General features: G+C 32.7%; 2 protein-coding genes across 2 annotated transcripts in view; both read right to left on the reverse strand.

Annotated features, from left to right (window-relative positions):
- Positions 1–18897, reverse strand: part of LOC142235345 (uncharacterized) — a 617569-nt gene that overhangs the window by 275881 nt on the left and 322791 nt on the right. The window contains 1 exon segment of the mRNA XM_075306601.1: positions 8790–8881. Within this exon segment, the coding sequence (XP_075162716.1) occupies positions 8790–8881 (92 nt within the window).
- LOC142233260 (uncharacterized) overlaps positions 13833–18897 on the reverse strand; it is an 8075-nt gene continuing 3010 nt past the window's right edge. Inside the window, exons 2-4 of the mRNA XM_075304109.1 lie at positions 15578–18573; positions 14501–15376; positions 13833–14105 (exon numbers count right to left, since the gene is read on the reverse strand). Coding sequence (XP_075160224.1) covers positions 14505–15376; positions 15578–18573 — 3868 coding nt within the window. The 3' untranslated portion in view covers positions 13833–14105; positions 14501–14504. The remainder of the gene's footprint in view (positions 14106–14500; positions 15377–15577; positions 18574–18897) is intronic.

Raw genomic sequence — 18897 nt, forward strand, 5'->3', positions numbered from 1 at the left:
AAAATTTTATTTCTATAAAAATTTTTGTCAAAATTTCAATTTATCGAAAAATTAGTCAAAATTTTATTTCTATAGAAAATTTTGTCAACATTTTATTTATTTTAATAGAAAATTTTGTCAAAATTTTATTTCTGTAGAAAATTTTGCCAAAATTTTATTTCTATAGAAAATTTTGTTAAAATTTTTATAAAAAATTTTGTCAAAATTTTATTTCTATAAAATTTTTTGTCAAAATTTTATTTCTATAAAAAAATTTATCAAGATTTTAATTCTCTAGAAAAGTTTGTCAAAATTTTAATTCTATAGAAAAATTAGTCAAAATTTTATTTCTATAGAAAATTTTGTCAAAACTTTATTTATTTTAATAGAAAATTTTGTCAAAATGTTATTCCTATAGAAAATTTTGTCAAAATTTTATTTCTATAGAAAATTTTGTCAAGATTTTGTATCTATAGACAATTTTGTTAAAATTTTATTTCTATAGAAAATTTTGTCACAATTTTATTTCTATAGAAAATTTTGTGAAAATTTTAGTTCTACAGAAAATTTTGTCAACATTTTTATTTCTATAGAAAATTTTGTCAAAATTTTATATCCATAGAAAGTTTGGTCAAAATCTTATTTCTATAGAAAATTTTGTCAAAATTTTATTTCTACAGAAAATTTTGTCAAAATTTTATTTCTATAGAAAATTTTGTCAAATTTTTATTTCTATAGCAAATTTTGTCAAATTTTTATTTCTAAGAAAATTTGGTCAAAATTTTATTTCTATAAAAAATTTTGTCAAAATTTTATTTCTACAGAAAATTTTGTCAAAATTTTATTTCTATAGAAAATTTTGTCAAAATTTTATTTCTATAGAAAATTTTGTCAAAATTTTATTTTTATACCCACCACCATAAAATGGTGACGGGGTATAATAAGTTTGTCATTCCGTTTGTAACACATCGACTTATCGATTTCCGACTATATAAAGTATTTATATTCTTGATCAGGGAGAAATTCTAAGACGATATAAGCATGTCCGTCTGTCTGTCTGTCTGTTGTAATCACGCTACAGCCTTCAATAATGGCGCTATCGTCCCGAAATTTGGCACAGATTAGTTTGTTGTTTGCAGGCAGGTCAAGTTCGAAGATGGGCTATATCGGTCCAAGTTTTGATATAGTCCCCATATAAACCGACCTCCCGATTTGGGGTCTTCGGCCTATAAAAACCGTAGTTTTTATCAGATTTGCCTGAAATTCGAAATCTAGAGGTATTTTGGGACCATAAAGAGGTGTGTCGAAAATGGTCCGTATCGGTCCATGTTTTAGTATAGCCCCCATATAGACCGAGCTCCCGATTTTGCTTCTTAGGCGTCTAGAAACAGTATTTTCTATCCGATTTGTCTGAAATTGAAAATCTAGAGGTATTTTAGGACCATAAGGAGGTGTGTCGAAAATCGTTCGTATCGGTCCATGTTTTGATATAGCCCCCATATAGACCGATCTCCCGATTTTGCTTCTTGGGCGTCTAGAAACTATATTTACCATCCGATTTGCCTGAAATTGGAAATCTATAGGTATTGTGGGACTATAAAGAGGTGTGTCGAAAATGGTCCATATCGGTCCATGTTTTGGTATAGCCCCCATGTAGACCGATCTCCCGATTTTGCTTCTTACGCGTCTAGAAACAATATTTTCTATCCGATTTGTATGAAATTGAAAATCTAAAGGTATTTTGGGACCATAAATAGGTGTGTGGACAATGGTCCGAATCGGTCCATGTTTTGATATAGCCCCCATATAAACCAACCTCCCGATTTGGAGTCTTGGGCCTATAAAAACCGTAGTTTTTATCCAATTTGCCTGAAATTGGAAATATAGAGGTATTTGAGGACCATAAAAAGGTGTGCCAAAAATGGTGCTCATCGGTCCATGTTTTGGTATAGCCCCCATATAGACCGATATCCCGATTTTGCTTTTAGGGCTTCTAGAAACTATATTTACCATCCGATTTGCCTGAAATTGGAAATCTAGAGGTATTTGAGGACCATAAAAAGGTGTGCCGAAAATGGTGCTCATCGGTTCATGTTTTGATATAGACCCCATAGAGACTGATTTCCCGATTTCGCTTCTTGGGCTTCTAGAAACTATATTTTCTATCCGATTTTCCTGAAATTGAAAATCTAGAGTTCTTTTGGGACCATAAAAAGGGACCCATCGGTCAATTTTTTGATATATAGACCGATCTCCCATTTTGCTTCTTGGATTTCTAGAAACTATATTTACCATCCGCTTTGCCTGAAATTCTTGAGCTACAATAAACTGTATTTATTACATGATTTGCCTGAAATTCGAAATCTTGAGGTATTTTTAGACCACAAATAAGAGTGCCGAAATTGAAGTATATCGGTCCATTTTTTGGTATAACCCCATATAGACTGATCACTCAATTTTTACTTCTATATTTTCTGGCCGATTTGTTTGAAATTGAAAATCTGGAGGTATTTTAAGATCACAAATATGTGAGTAGCAAATGGTGCCTATCGGTCCATGTTTTGGTATAGCCCCCATTTACACCGATCTCCCGGCTTTATTTCTTGGGCTTCTAGAATCCGTAGTTTTTGTCCGATTTGCTGGAAATTAGTAATCTATAATAAAATTTTAGACAAACGAAATTTCTTTTTCTTACAAAGTGTTTTCGTTTATTCAACGATAGTCTCTAAAATTTGTGTCAAAAGAAAACTTTGCTTGTCTAATATTACATTTCTCAAAAAAGAAAACACTTCTTTCAGGGTATAGCAGGCGCACTGATCATGAAAATTGCTTCAAACTGAAAGTAAAAGTTCCAGATTTTACTCATCGTATTTAAATAAATGCGGAAAAATCTACAGATTTAAGATTTTAAATCAAGGCGTAATTTCAACATATACACGATATGTTTATATTTTCTCTAAAACTCAAACAAAATTGGTTCTCATAAATCCAGAATCTTATCTGGTCTTCATAGGTAGAATCTTTAAAGTTTGTCTTCGGGAACTGACTTTCTTGGGAGAAGATTTGTCATCAAACCCCCTACAATTCTATATATTATCAAGTAACCCACTACGACGAAGAGTTTTCATAGTAAACTATTATACTTGATTCATGGTGGTGGGTATTTAAAATTCGGCCAGGCCGAATTTACTGCTTTATATAAAGGGTGATTCTTTTGAGGTTAGGATTTTCATGCATTAGTATTTGACAGATCACGTGAGATTTCAGACATGGTGTCAAAGAGAAAGATGCTCAGTATGCTTTGACATTTCATCATGAATAGACTTACTAACGAGCAACGCTTGCAAATCATTGAATTTTATTACCAAAATCAGTGTTCGGTTCGAAATGTGTTTATCGACAAATTTTGTTCAGCAATGAGGCTCATTTCTGGTTGAATGGCTACGTAAATAAGCAAAATTGCCGCATTTGGAGTGAAGAGCAACCAGAAGCCGTTCAAGAACTGCCCATGCATCCCGAAAAATGCACTGTTTGGTGTGGTTTGTACGCTGGTGGAATCATTGGACCGTATTTTTTCAAAGATGCTGTTGGACGCAACGTTACGGTGAATGGCGATCGCTATCGTTCCATGCTAACAAACTTTTTGTTGCCAAAAATGGAAGAACTGAACTTGGTTGACATGTGGTTTCAACAAGATGGCGCTACATGCCACACAGCTCGCGATTCTATGGCCATTTTGAGGGAAAACTTCGGAGAACAATTCATCTCAAGAAATGGACCGGTAAGTTGGCCACCAAGATCATGCGATTTGACGCCTTTAGACTATTTTTTGTGGGGCTACGTCAAGTCTAAAGTCTACAGAAATAAGCCAGCAACTATTCCAGCTTTGGAAGACAACATTTCCGAAGAAATTCGGGCTATTCCGGCCGAAATGCTCGAAAAAGTTGCCCAAAATTGGACTTTCCGAATGGACCACCTAAGACGCAGCCGCGGTCAACATTTAAATGAAATTATCTTCAAAAAGTAAATGTCATGGACCAATCTAACGTTTCAAATAAAGAACCGATGAGATTTTGCAAATTTTATGCGTTTTTTTTTAAAAAAAGTTATCAAGCTCTTAACAAATCACCCTTTACTTGTTATAGAAAATTTGGTCAAAATTTTATTTCTATAGAAAATTTTGTCAAAATTTTATTTCTATAGAAAATTTTATCAAATTTTTATTTCTATAGAAAATTTTATCAAAATTTTATTTCTATAGAAAATTTTATCAAAATTTTATTTCTATAAAAAATTTTATCAAAATTTTATTTCTATAGAAAATTTTATCAAAATTTTATTTCTATAAAAAATTTTGTCAAAATTGTATTTCTATAAAAAATTTTGTCAAATTTTTATTTCTATAGAAAATGTTGTCAAATTTTTATTTCTACAGAAAATTTTGTCAAAATTTTATTTCTATAGAAAATTTTGTCAAAATTTTATTTCTATAGAAAATTTTGTCAAAATTTTATTTCTATAGAAAATTTTGTCAAAATTTTATTTCTATAGAAAATTTTGTCAAAATTTTATTTCTATAGAAAAATTTGTCAAATTTTTGTTTCTATAAAAAATTTTGTCAAATTTTTATTTCTACAGAAAATTTTGTCAACATTTTATTTCTGTAGAAAATTTTGTCAAATTTTTATTTCTATAGAAAATTTTGTTAAATTTTTATTTCTAAGAAAATTTTGTCAAAGTTTATTTCTATAAAAACTTTTGTCAAAATTTTATTTCTATAGAAAATTTTGTCAAATTTTTATTTCTATAGAAAATTTTGTCAAATTTTTATTTCAAAGAAAATTTTGTCAAAATTTTATTTCTATAGAAAATTTTGTCAAAATTTTATTTCTATAAAAAATTTTGTCAAAATTTTATTTCTATAAAAAATTTTGTCAAAATTTTATTTCTATAGAAAATTTTGTCAAATTTTTATTTCTATAGAAAATTTTGTCAAATTTATATTTCTATAGAAAATTTTGTCAAATTTTTATTTCTATAGAAAATTTTGACAAAATTTTATTTCTATAGAAAATTTTGTCAAAATTTTATTTCTATAGAAAATTTAGTCAAATTTTTATTTCCATAGAAAATTTTGTCAAATTTTTATTTCTATAGAAAATTTTGGCAAAATTGTATTTCTTTAGAAAATTTGTGTGCCTTTAATATATTATGAAAAAAAGGGGGAAAATTACTCGATTGTATGTTAAGACAAAAATTGTGTTCCCAAAGCTCTCAATCTGACAATCTATGTCTATAATATGATATAAATTCAAATAGAGGCCTTTCCCAAACAATGGTTAATGCCCCAACTGACTTCAAGTGTAACTCCCCTCCCTCCCGATCATTCGTTATGTGTTATGAAAACTTACATCATTCATGTGTTAGTTATACATTTACTCGGGGAAAACAATTTTCTTTTCATTTCAACTCATTTCAGTTCCTGTTCCAATTCACTGGTGAAATGTTGCTTTTGAAAAGGAAGTGCTATGTGTCCGCAGGCTGCCAACCCATGAACGGGATAAAATGTTACCAGTGATATGACATTTGTTAGTGGTGCCATGACATATCTCTCAGAACACAACATTATTTAGGTTTTCCATTATAAATGGGGAAAAAAAATAAACGAGATCTTGCATTGACGTTGCTTGATATTCAATTTTCAGTGAGAAATATGAAATACAAATTGAGAAAGTTTTGAAAGGCCACATACTCAATACGTGTTTTAAAACAATACCAGCCTCAAAGTATGCTATCGTAAAAAATACTAAAAAAGGGCCGTAGAAATAGAAAATGTTGGTATAATTTCTTTTTCAAAAATTTTTAAAAGAAGGCTTTCATAATACGATTTCGATTCTAATAAATCAATGTTTCACAATGCAACCCACTTCCTTTAACTGAATGCAAAATTCTCTATTTGTAGCAAAATTGAGTATAGCTGTTCACATTTCGCATACTAGAAACGTAACTTAAAATAATACCAGCCTAAAAGTATGCTATCGTAAAAAAAACTAATAAAAATTAGTCCTAAAAATTTAAAAAATTTGGTATTATTTTTTTAAAAATATCTAAAGAGGACGCTATCTTATGACGACTTCGATTCTTCCATTAAATTCAAAGTTCCTCAAGGCATACCCAGCACGGTTGCCACTCATGCCAAAAATAATATACCAAAATGTGAAGGAAATTTTACCAAGACTCTACCAAATTTTATTTAATTTTATTATTATTTATTTGATTTCAGCTTATAGAAAATTTTGTCCAAATTTTATTTCTATCGAAATATTTGTCAAAATTTTATTTCTATAGAAAATTTTGTCAAAAATTTATTTCTTTCAAAAATGTTGCCAAAATTTTATTTCTAACAAAAATGTTGTCAAAATTTTCTTACTCTAGAAAATGTCAAAATTGTTTTATTCTAGAAAAATTTGTCAAAATTTATTTCTATAGAAAATTTTGTTAACATTTGTTTTTTTCAAATTTGTTTTCTATTAATAATTTTGTGAAAATTGTATTTCTATGAAAAAACGTTGTCAAAATTTAATTTCTATAGAACATTTTGTCAAAATTTTATTTCCGTACAAAATTTTTTCAAAATTTTATTTCGTCAGAAAATTTTGTCAAAATTTTTTTTCTCTAGAGAATTTGCCAAAATTTGTTTTTTTTTTCTAAAAAAAATCGTATTTCTTTTTTCTATAGAAAATGTTGTCAAAAAAATTTTTTATAGAAAATTTTGTCAAATTTTTTTTCTATAGAAAATTTTGTCAAAAGTTGGTTTGCTATAGAAAATGTTGTCAAATTTGTTTTCTATAGAAGATTTTGTCAAAATCTTTTTTTGATATTGGCAATTTTGTGAAAATTTTTTGCTCTACTAATTTTTGTCAAAATGTTATTTCTATAAAAAATGTATTCAATATTTTATTTCTATAGAAAATTTTGACAAAATTTAATTTCTGTAGACACATCTTATTTCGACTGAAAAAAAAATATTTTTATTGAAAATTTTATAAATTTTTGCTAAATAGAAATTTTATTTCTCTAGAAAATTTTGTCACAATTTTAGTTCTTTAGAAAATTACGCTAAAATTTAATTTCTTTAAATAATTTTGCTTATGTCTATAGAAAAAATTTATTTTTATAGAAAATTTTGTTAATTTTTTCTCAATTTACAAAAAAAAAAAAAATTAAATTTATTGTCTATGGAAATTTTTAAATTTTTTTCCTAATGAAAATTTCTTCAAAATTGGTTTTACATAAAAAATTTGTTTTCTATAGAAAATTTGGTTAAAATTTGGTTTCTATAGACAATTTTGTCAAAATTTTATTTCTGTAGATAATTTTGGCAAAATTTTTTCTCTGACAATTTTATCAAAATTTAATTTCTATAGAATTTTTTTTTTAAATTTGTTTCCTAAAGACAATTTTGTCAAAATTTTATTTCTATAGACAATTTTGTAAGTTTTTGTTATAGAAAATTTTGCCAAAATTGGTTTTCGATAAAAAATTTTGTCAAAATTTGTTTTCTATAGAAGATTTTTTCAAAATATTTTTGCTATAGATAATTTTGTCAAACTTTGGTTTTTATAATAAAAATTTCTCAAAATTTTATTTCAATAGATAGTTTTGTCAAAATTTTATTTTTGTAAGAATTTTGTCAAAAATTTATTTCATTCCTTTTGTTTGTTATTGTTGGTTTATTCTTCAATCATTATTGTTGTTTTTGATTTCAGCCTTAAACCTACCTAAACCTACCTAAACCTACCTAAACTACGAGAGTAGCTTAGCCAACAGAGGAAAAGTATGCTTGTCAAATTTATTTGGGCAGAGCCCTATAGACTGCAAGATGGTTGGATGGACGCACGTTTTGGAATTACAAAATTTCTCATCAGCATCCTCTACTTGCAGCAAAAGTATCAACCAATTATCAGAATAAATTCGGGTAATTCACTCAACCCAAAGTGAACTACACTTGAACCTCCCGAAAAACGGCCTAAGCAAATTTGCAAGCTTATCTCTTTTCCTTCGCCAAATTCAAATTATCGAGGATGCTTGCAGTCTATAGGGCTTTGCCCAAATAAATTTGACAAGCATACTTTTCCTAAAATCAAAAACAACAATAAATTTTATTTCTACAGAAAATTATTTAAAAATTTTATTTTGTAGAATTTTTTTTTGGAACTATTATTTCTATAGAAATTTTTTCAAAATTTTATTTCTATAGAAAAATTTTTCAAAATTTTATTTCTATAGAAATGTACTTCACTAGTTAATTTTGTCAAAATTTCTATAGAAAATTTTGCCAAACATTTATTTCTATAGAAAAAAATTATTTCTATAGAAAATTTTGTCAAAATTGTATTTCTAAACAAATTGAAGTACATTTTATCTAGAGAGAAAAATTTTTCAAAATCTACCAAAATATCAAGAATTCTGCCAATCTACGAAACAGCAAAAAAATCGACCATTTTTGGTAGAATTCTACCAACTGTGGCAACCGTAATACAATGCCCTTTAACTGAATGCAAAATTATATTCTTTATTTCTAACTAAATTAATAAGTTTATTATTTTTTCAATTGTTAAAAAAAAAAAAAAAAAAAAAAAAAAAAAAAAAAAAAAAAAAAAAAACTTTACAATTAAATTCTCATATCAGAAAAATTCATTTCAATTTCAATATCATTTCATTCAATACAGATATTGAATTTTTTTCTTGTGGATATTTTAGGAATTGCCTTTCATAGTAGCTTGACTTTCGTATTAATTTTCTCTTACCTGACAACTGCATCTGATTGACTTATAAATTTATATCTTATGCTAAATTCGAATGGCTTCTCTTCCTGGATATTTCGTGGAGGATGGAAAACCTGTAACGAACAAATAAAAGAAAAATCAAATATGAAATATGCAAATTCATACTATGCAAATAGAAAATTAAAAATCAATTGGACATTTGTCAAATTTTACGAAAACTGGATATGCAATCTACAGTTTTCAGAAAAAATCTTTTCCTATAATCAGGATCTACATTAGGGAGTAAAGGATATTAGTTTAGGAATACCCCACCTAAACCATATTAAAACAAGTATAGCTTTATAGGCAAAAATAAAAGCAATTTTAAAATTAAACAAGTATATACGGCCGTAAGTTCGGCCAGGCCGAAGCTTATGTACCCTCCACCATGGAATGCGTAGAAACTTCTTCTGAAGACTGTCATCCACAATCGAATTACTTCGGTTGCGGTATCACTTGCCGATGGCAAGGTATCTTAAAACTTCCTAACACCTCTTCAGGTAGTCCATACGTGGTATATATTAAATCAAACAAGTATATACAGCACTAAGTTCGGGCGGGCCGAATCTTAAATACCCACCACCATGAACCAAACATTAGGGCTTCCTTTGAAATTTCAGGAGGGCTTGAGGACTTGAGGAAACTTCCCGAAGATAAATTTAAAGATTTCACCTATGAGGACTATATCAGATTCTGGATTTATAAGAACCATTTTTGTTTGAGTTTTAGAGGAATCATCAACATCTCTTGTAAGTGTACAAGAAAATTATAAAATAACGTCTTGATTTGAAATCTAAAATCTGTAGAAGTAAAATCTGGAAATTTTACAATTTTCATGATCAGTGCGCCTTCTACACCCTCAAGAAGTGAAGTCGGTCTATATAGAGGCATTACCAAATGGACCGATAAAAACTTAATCCGATACACGTTTTTGTGAGAATATTTACAATTTCAGGGACATCACATAAAAACTACGGTTTCTAGAAACCCAAGGAGTTAAATCGGGAAATCGTTCTTATGGGGGCTATACTAAAATATGGACCGATACTCACCGTTTTCGGCACACATCTTTATGATTCGAAAGTACCTCTAGATTTCCAATTTCAGGCAAATAGGATAAAAACTTCGGATTCTAGAAGCCCAAGAAGTAAAATGGGGAAATCGGTCTATATGGGGGCTATACCAAAATATGGACCGATACTCACAATTTTTGGCACATGTATTTGTGGTCCTACAATACCTATAGATTTACTATTTAAGGTAAATTGAATAAAAACTGCTGTTTCTATAAGCTCAAGAAGTAAAATCGGGAGATCGGTCTATATGGGGGCTATACCAAAATATGGACCGATACTCACAATTTTTGGCACACGTATTTGTGGTCCTACAATACCTATAGATTTACTATTTAAGGTAAATTGAATAAAAACTGCTGTTTCTATAAGCCCAAGAAATAAAATCGGGAGATCGGTCTATATGGGGGCTATACCAAAACATGGACCGATACTCACAATTTTTGGCACACGTATTTGTGATCCTATAATACCTATAGATTTACTATTTAAGGTAAATTGAATAAAAACTGTGGTTTCTATAAGCCCTAGAAATAAAATCGGGAGATCGGTTTATATGGGGGCTATACCAAAATATGGACCGATACTCACAATTTTTGGCACACGTATTTGTGGTCCTACAATACCTTTAGATTTCCAATTTCAGGTAAACTGAATAAAAACTGCGGTTTCTATAAGCCCAAGACCCCAAATCGGGAGGTCGGTTTATATGGGAACTATATCAAAACCTGGACCGATATTGCCCATCTTCGAGTTTGTGCAAAATTTCAGCACGATTATTTCATTATTGAAGACTGTAGCGTGATTACAACAGACAGACAGACGGATATCGTTATATCGGCTTAGAATTTCTCCCTGATCAAGAATATATATACTTTATATAGTCGGAAATCGATATTTCGATGTGTTACAAACGGAATGACAAACTTATTATACCCCCGTCACCATTCTATGGTGGTGGGTATAAAAAGGCCGAATTTTTGCATGGGTGTTTGAGGTCAAATTTGCGTCTCTTTGAGAATCCGCAAACCAAATCTGGGGATCGGTTTATATGGGGGCTATATATAATTATGGACCAATATGGACCAATTTTTGCATGGTTGTTAGAGTCGATATACCTACACCACGTTCCAAATTTCAATCGGATCGGATGAATTTTGCTCCTCTAAGAGGCTCCGGAGGACAATTCTAGGGATCGGTTTATATGGGGGCTATATATAATTATGGACCTATATGGACCAATTTTTGCATTGTTGTTAGAGGCGATATACCTACACCACGTTCCAAATTCCAATCGGATCGGATGAATTTTGCTCCTCCAAGAGGCTGCGGAGGTCAAATCTGGGGATCGTTTTATATGGGGGCTATATATAATTATGGACCGATATGGACGAATTTTGCATGGGTGTTTGAGGCCATATACTAACACGTACCAAATTTCAACAAAATCAGATGAACTTTGGTCTTCAAAGAGGCTCCGGAATTCAAATCTGGGGATCGGTTTATATGGGGGCTATATATAATTATGGACCGATATGGACCAATTTTTGCATGGTTGTTACTTATACCATGTACCAAATTTCAGCCAGATCGGATGAAATATGCTACACTTAGAGACCCCGCAAGCCAAATCTGAGGGACCGCTTATATGGGGGCTATACGTTAAAGTGGACCGATATGGCCCATTTGCAATACCATCCGACCAACATCAACAACAACTTGCGCCAAGTTTCAAGTCGATAGCTTGTTTCGTTCGGAAGTTACCGTGATTTCAACAGACGGACGGACGGACATGCTTAGATCGACTCAGAATTTCACCACGACCCAGAATATTTATACTTTATGGGGTCTTAGAGCAATATTTCGATGTGTTACAAACGGAATGACAAAGTTAATATACCCCCATCCTATGGTGGAGGGTATAAAAAGTCGATTTTTTGTATATTTTAGAAAGACGTAATCTAGGCTTTCCGAAATTTTGGAAACGTTGAAAACTCTAAAAGTTGACTTCTTCAAATATTACTAAACTATATTTAAACTATAGAAAAATTCCCCAAATTTCGAAAACTCTACACGGTTGAAAAAGACTGTTTTTCATATGTTTGGCTATAAACATTATATGTTTGGAACACAAATTTTTAAACACAATATTTTTGAGTGCAAGCATATAATGTTCATAAACTAGCATAACATGTTTGGGACATATATGTTAATATGTTAGAACATATTATGTTTGGGACATAAAATGTTTGTAAATATAATATGCTTGGATGCAAACATATATTAATTTAGAAATAGCCTATAAACATATATGTGTTTAGTAGCTTGGAGCGCTATTTAACAGGGAGCGATATTGAATTAAGTTGGTGGTTGTTGCTTGTTATTACAAAATTAACATTTTATTTTTCCTTGGGCAATTGATCAGCTACTTCTTTGATCCTTACAAACTGTGTGGTCCGCTGTTCGAATCCCCGTCCGGCAAAAGGTAAAATTAAAATAAAAAAAAATCATAAAATTGAATAATTTCTTCTACAATGTTTGTATTACAGAAAAAGGTGCTAAGAACTAAAAAATCTCGTGGAAGTGAGAACGATGTGAGGGAATATACAATTGGGCAGAAACAAAATTTTGAGCATTCAGGTCGAAAATCTATGTTGTTAGCACCTATATTACCTGTTTATTTTCATAATTCATTATAATTGTAAATATATAAATAAATAAATAAAATTTTGAGCACAATATTGTTTGGGAGAATTTTTTTTAAGCATATAATATTTGTGGGTGCAAAATGCTTCCAAACATATTATATGTTCACATAATAACATATTGTTTTTTGGAAGACAACATTATTGAATTTGGATGAAAAAATACAAAATGTTTTGAACTTAGACTACCCAAACATATATTGTTTAGACTAATATGCTTTCAAACATATTATATATTGGAAGAGATCAAACATATAAATGTTTGGGCAATACCCAAAAATGTATATGCTTGAAGCAAAATATGTTTGGGAGTATATGTTACAGAAGCGATTTTTTGTGAGCGTGTAGTTATCGAGTTTTGGAAATGTTATAGAAGCCTAAAAGTCGACAATTTCAAAATTTCCAACTACTGCAGTCGACTTTTAAAAATTTAAAAACGTTGAAAAATTTTATTTTGAAAACCTGGAAATCTTTATTAGCCGAATTTTGCAAATTTTACAAAGGTCGGAACGTGGACATTTGCAAATTTGCAGATTGCAGACAGTCGGAAAGTCGACATTTTGATTTGGCACGGAAAAAATTATTTTCTATCACGAAAATAACTAATCCTATTAATAGGAATTGTTTCAATCCCAATATTAACAAAGTATTGACACTATCAACCATGTACCTCATATTGAACCCCCTCTTTCTTATAAAAAAATCCAATCATTTATTTAAAAAATTTTCTTTGGATACTAAAAAAATAATACCCCTCAAAGGGAAAACCCCTTTGAAAATGAATTCTTATGGCCCTTGAGATGACATTTATGGTGTAATAATTTTCCGTCTTTTTTAAGCATCTACTTCCTTACTGCACGAAGAGTTGTAAAGAAAAATCGTAAAATATTCATAGACAATACTTTTGCCATATACAAAATTATAAAGCACCAATGGCAAATACACTACAGAGGCGAATCCTCGTAGACTTCGAAAAAATGCAAAATATGCAATTCATGGGTGTTTGGGAATAAACTAATGAAAGCTGAAAAGGAAAATTTTGCCTTTCGAAATAATAACACTGGGAGAAATTAGGTTTTACATTCAAATTCAAACAAATTTATTTTCAATTATTTTAATTGTAACTTCAATTTTAATTTTAATTCATTATTTATGATTAGGTTTAAGTTTTAAATAGTAGTTAAGTTTTACAATTAGATTTAAGAATTATTTACAAAAGAAATTAGATTTTAATTCAATTGTGGGAAATGGTGTAAATAAGGGTGAGTTTTCAATTTCAAATGTAAAGTGCAATATGACTGTGCAATATAGATTTAAGTACGAAATTCAATTTACAATATATATTACTTTATGGTGCAATATAGATTTAAGGCAAAATATTTAAACATGTTATGTACAAGGTATGTTTGGTGTTGTGATTTTTTTTCTTTCTGATGCACTTTTATGTTGTATGTTTGGGTTTCGATGGGTTGAGGAGTCGATGGGTTTTTGTTTGTGTCACTTGTTCACTGTATGTTTACCTGTAAAATATTTATGCTTTTAAAATGTTCACTTGTAAATTGTCTTTCCTTTAACTTGTAATGTTAATAATATTTCAAACAAAATTCAAGATCAAATTTATGCTACACTTTCACTTTCGCGGGGGCAGACGAGTTCGCACGTACGTATTTGTTTACTTCACGGTCGGTTCAAGACTGGTTCGTTGCCCTTTTGAGTGATGCTTAGCAGCATAAACAAAGCTTAGCGACAAAGCTACAAGCATCGATCAAAGGTCAAACTTTCCAGGTAAACAAATAGAAAAGCAAAAGGATACAACGATTAAAAATTATTTGTGCCGCTACGCACAGTGTTTCAAAACGGGTTCAAAGAAACTTTGAACATTCTGCCCCCCGCGAAACAGTGTAGTTTACCTTACCTCCTCATCTCGTTTCCTGCGACGAGCTACTCACTGGTCCCACAAACACGTATCCCCAATCGGTCAGCTGGGCAAAGACACGTCCTAAGCCGGTTTCCACAACTCCATCCCTCCTGAGGTAGGCATATGGACCAGCACCAATTTCGACGTCAATAGATTCATTCCCCCTGGGATCAATGTCGGCAAGAGGTCTGGATTCCATGGCGATGGTGGGATCCTCAATTATTGGATCTGAGTAGGGTCTTCGTGGCAGGTCACGGGTCACTAAGGCCTTTAACCGGTAAACGAGTCGGCTACCATATGTCCGGCACCGCAATCGAATACTTGCAAACCTGTGGCCATGTCTTTCGGTGGTTGGAATGCCAAGTCTCGTGATTGTGGAGGCCGCAACTCTTGTTGACGTAGCTGCCTGACACAGCAACACCCTGACACTGGCCCAGTCCTCGGAGTTTTCAGCTGCCATGTACACTTGCGCCGTTGGTATAAACACTGAAGATCGGTGGTATGGCAATTCCACTGGAGGGGGCGTGTAGCGACCAAATGTTTCCCTCAGCTGAGGAGCCCCATGCAACATGGTATGGTGTCGCAAGTTACACTCCCTGCACGCCGTGAGGACTGGACAGTCTGGAGCTAGGTGGCTGCGTGCCAGGCAGTTGCGACAATAGCTACGTCGCTCTACGGTCTCGTACCGTTGGTATGGAGTCTGCTGGCGGAAACGATGACAATTTCTGAGTGGGTGGTCATCTTGGCAAAGCCCACAAGCAAATTGCCAATGAGAAGGACGGTAGCGTGGGTCATTGTTATGGCGATTGTGACGGGCAGGTCTGCTGGGTCCAGGTGGGGATGGGTCTCTGCTTGGAAGTACTCCTGACATATCTGCAACGAAAGTTATGTGAGTACCGTGTTTTTTCATGAATTTACGATATGCTGGTCAGTCCGTAAATAACTTTACGATTTTCGTGATAGGTCGACTAATTAACCCAGTCGAAGTTTTAACATCTACCACCCGGACATTTTTATCAATCGCTTCATAAGTTTTGACAACTCTTCCAAGCCTCCATTCATTTGGAGCTAAACGATTGTCTTTTACAATCACTAAATCATCTACGACAAGATTTTGTTGCGGGTATTTCCATTTGTATCTACGATGTAATTCATTCAAATATTCTAATTTCCACCTTTGACAAAGGTTTTGTGAAATAATCTTCAATCGTTTCCACCTGTTTGATAATGTTATATCATCCTCAGAAATATCGGGATCTGCAGGGGCTAATAGTGGTGAACCCACTAGAAAATGGCCAGGGGTCAAGGGCTCTAAACTAGAAGGGTCATCGCTAGCAGGATTAATGGGTCTTGAATTAAGACAAGCCTCTATGCGAGCTAAAATAGTGGATAGTTCTTCAAAGGTGAAATTCATTTTTGGCATAGTTTTCCGAAGGTGAGCCTTGAATGATTTAACTCCAGCCTCCCACAAACCTCCCATGTGAGGAGCACCTGGAGGAATAAACTTCCATTCTAAGTTCTGATGTACGTGTCGTTGCACTGTAGTGTCTTGTATTGATTTCATAAATGCGATCCTATCCTTTTTTATAAGTTCGGCGGCGCCTACAAAATTTTTACCGTTATCTGAGAATATTTTCTCCGGACACCCTCGTCTGCCTATAAACCGATCTAAAGCTGCTATGAAAGATTGGGTCGATAAATCACTCGTAGCTTCTAAGTGTATTGCTCGAGTTGCAAAACAAACAAATATGCAGACATATCCTTTGGTAATCAGACAGGCGCGAGCTGTAATGCTTTTTATGCCAAAGGGTCCCGCAAAATCTACCCCTGTATTTCGAAAGGGTCTAGATAACATAGTGCGCTCTGGAGGAAGAGATGCCATAATTTGTGTCTGGGTCTTATACTGATGGAGAGCACAAGTTCGACAGTTATGGATAACTTTTTTAACTAACTGCTTTAAACGAAATATCCAAAATTCGGAACGAATTACGCGAATCATTAATTGATTTCCGCCGTGCATTGTTACTTTATGAACGAATTCGACAAATAAAGGTGCAAACCGAGAATCATATGGAATTAAAATTGGATGACGTTCATTATATGTAAGAGCAGGTGATTGAACTAACCGACCGTTTGATCTAAGCAAACCTTTCGCGTCAATGAAAGGGTTAAAAGGTAAGAGTTGGCTACTAGGTGAGAGTCGTTTCTTTTGGGTCAACGCTGCGTATTCTTCAGCAAAATAATGTTTTTGTGTAACGACTATAAGACGAGTTTTTATATCCAAAAGTTCTGAACCCGTAATTTCTTCCGACGAAATTCGAAGTCGGTTTGTGCCCGTGTTACGCCAAAAACGCATGACATAAGATAAAACACGATATGCGCGTGGCAAAGATGAAAAACGTGTCAATGGGTCCTCAAATGTGGATGTCGCAAAAACTTTCACTTGTTTAGCTTCAAGGTTTGTATCACAATTAAGTTGATGTTTAGGCCAATGATCTCTTGGCAATTTTAGCCACGATGGGCCAGTCCACCACAAATGATGTGTCTTCAATTCATCTGGACAGCAGCCACGACTGGCTACATCTGCTGGATTAGATTCGGAGTCCACATGACTCCAATTTTCACTACCTACATTTTCTAAAATTTCGGAAACCCTGTTTCCTACAAACGCGCTCCAAGAACACGGCGGTTTTTGAAGCCAAGCCAAAACTATCATAGAGTCAGTCCAGAAATGGGTTAAAAATCCAGAAATTTGCAGATTTGGAATTATAGTGTTAGCTAATTTTGACAACATTACTGCCCCACATAACTCTAATCTAGGTAGAGAAATTTTCTTGATTGGGGCCACGCGGGTCTTGCTTGCTAACAGAAAAGTTTCTACACGGTCTCCATCTTCGACTCGAACGTAAAGTGTCGCAGCGTATGCGCTTTCTGAAGCGTCACAAAAACCATGAATTTCAATGGTAGTTGATGGCGAATAATGAATCCATCTTGGTACGGATATTGTGTCAATCACCGAATTATTTTTCGCAAAGTTTTTCCAATTCATATTGGTAACAGGTTTCAAAGTGTCGTCCCACCCGATTTTATCTAACCAAACTTGTTGCATTATCAGTTTTGCAACGACAATAATTGGGGCTAACCATCCGCAAGGGTCAAAGAATTTTGCGATTGTCGACAAAACTTCACGTTTCGTACAAAGTTCTTTTTCTTCAACATTAGGCGCTTTAAAAGTGAAATTATCTGCTGCTACATTCCACCGAATGCCTAGGGTCTTCGTTGACGATCCTTCAGAAAGATCCAACCAATTGACAGGCAACAAAAAATCGGGATGTAGGCCATTTAAAAGACGAGGGTCATTAGAGGTCCATTTCCTCAACTCGAAACCAGCAGAATCTAAAGCGGATGTTAATTGTTTTCTAGCGGTGATAGCATCTTCAACAGTATGCCCACCCGCTAATACATCGTCGACATATAAATTTTCTCTAATTATTTTTGAACCCAAAGGGTGTGAATCTTGAACGTCTTCCGCTAATTGAAGCAGCGTTCTAATCGCTAAAAATGGGGCGCAATTTATGCCAAAGGTTACGGTTAACAATTCAAAATCCTCAACTGGGTCGTTTTCAGATGATCGAAAAAGTATTCTTTGAAATGAAGTTTGCTTTGGGTCTACCAGTATTTGACGATACATTTTCGTTACATCGGCGTTGAAAACATATTTGAAAAAACGCCATTTTAAAATTTGTAAAACTAAGTCCTGTTGTAAAATAGGACCGGTATGTAAAATATCGTTTAGGCTTTTCTTATTTGAAGTGGGACTCGAAGCATTAAATACCACCCTAAGTTTGGTGGTTACTCTATCTGGTTTAATGACTGCGTGGTGGGGTAAATAGTAATGAGGGGTCTTATGTATGTTTTGTGGATCAATTTTCCTCATTTGTCCTAATTCGAGATATTCCCTAATGGCAGCGTCGTATTGAGCCTTTACATCAGGGGTCTTAGAAAGTTTTTTCTCCATACGATAAAATTGTGCGAGAGCAATATTTCTCGATGCACCGATTTCTGAACAACTTTTAAATGGAAGGGTCACAATATATCTTCCAGTATCATTACGTTTTATCGTAGATTTGTAATTAGTTTCACAATATATATCTTCAGCTGACCTCAAAATTATTTTTGGGGTCTCTTCCACCTCCCAAAAACGTGTTATAATTTTCTCTAAAGAGGAGGCATTATAAAGAGTAATTTGTTTCGAAGTTTCTATATTTTGTTGAATGGGTCCACCAACGATCCATCCAAATACGGTATTTTGCGCTATAATTGATCCAAATGTTTTCATCGGAATATGAACGTTATAAATTAGCGGTCCTATATCTAAACCGATCAGCATATCA

Source organism: Haematobia irritans, chromosome 4 (assembly GCF_050003625.1).
Source record: "Haematobia irritans isolate KBUSLIRL chromosome 4, ASM5000362v1, whole genome shotgun sequence".
Lineage (NCBI taxonomy): Eukaryota > Metazoa > Arthropoda > Insecta > Diptera > Muscidae > Haematobia > Haematobia irritans.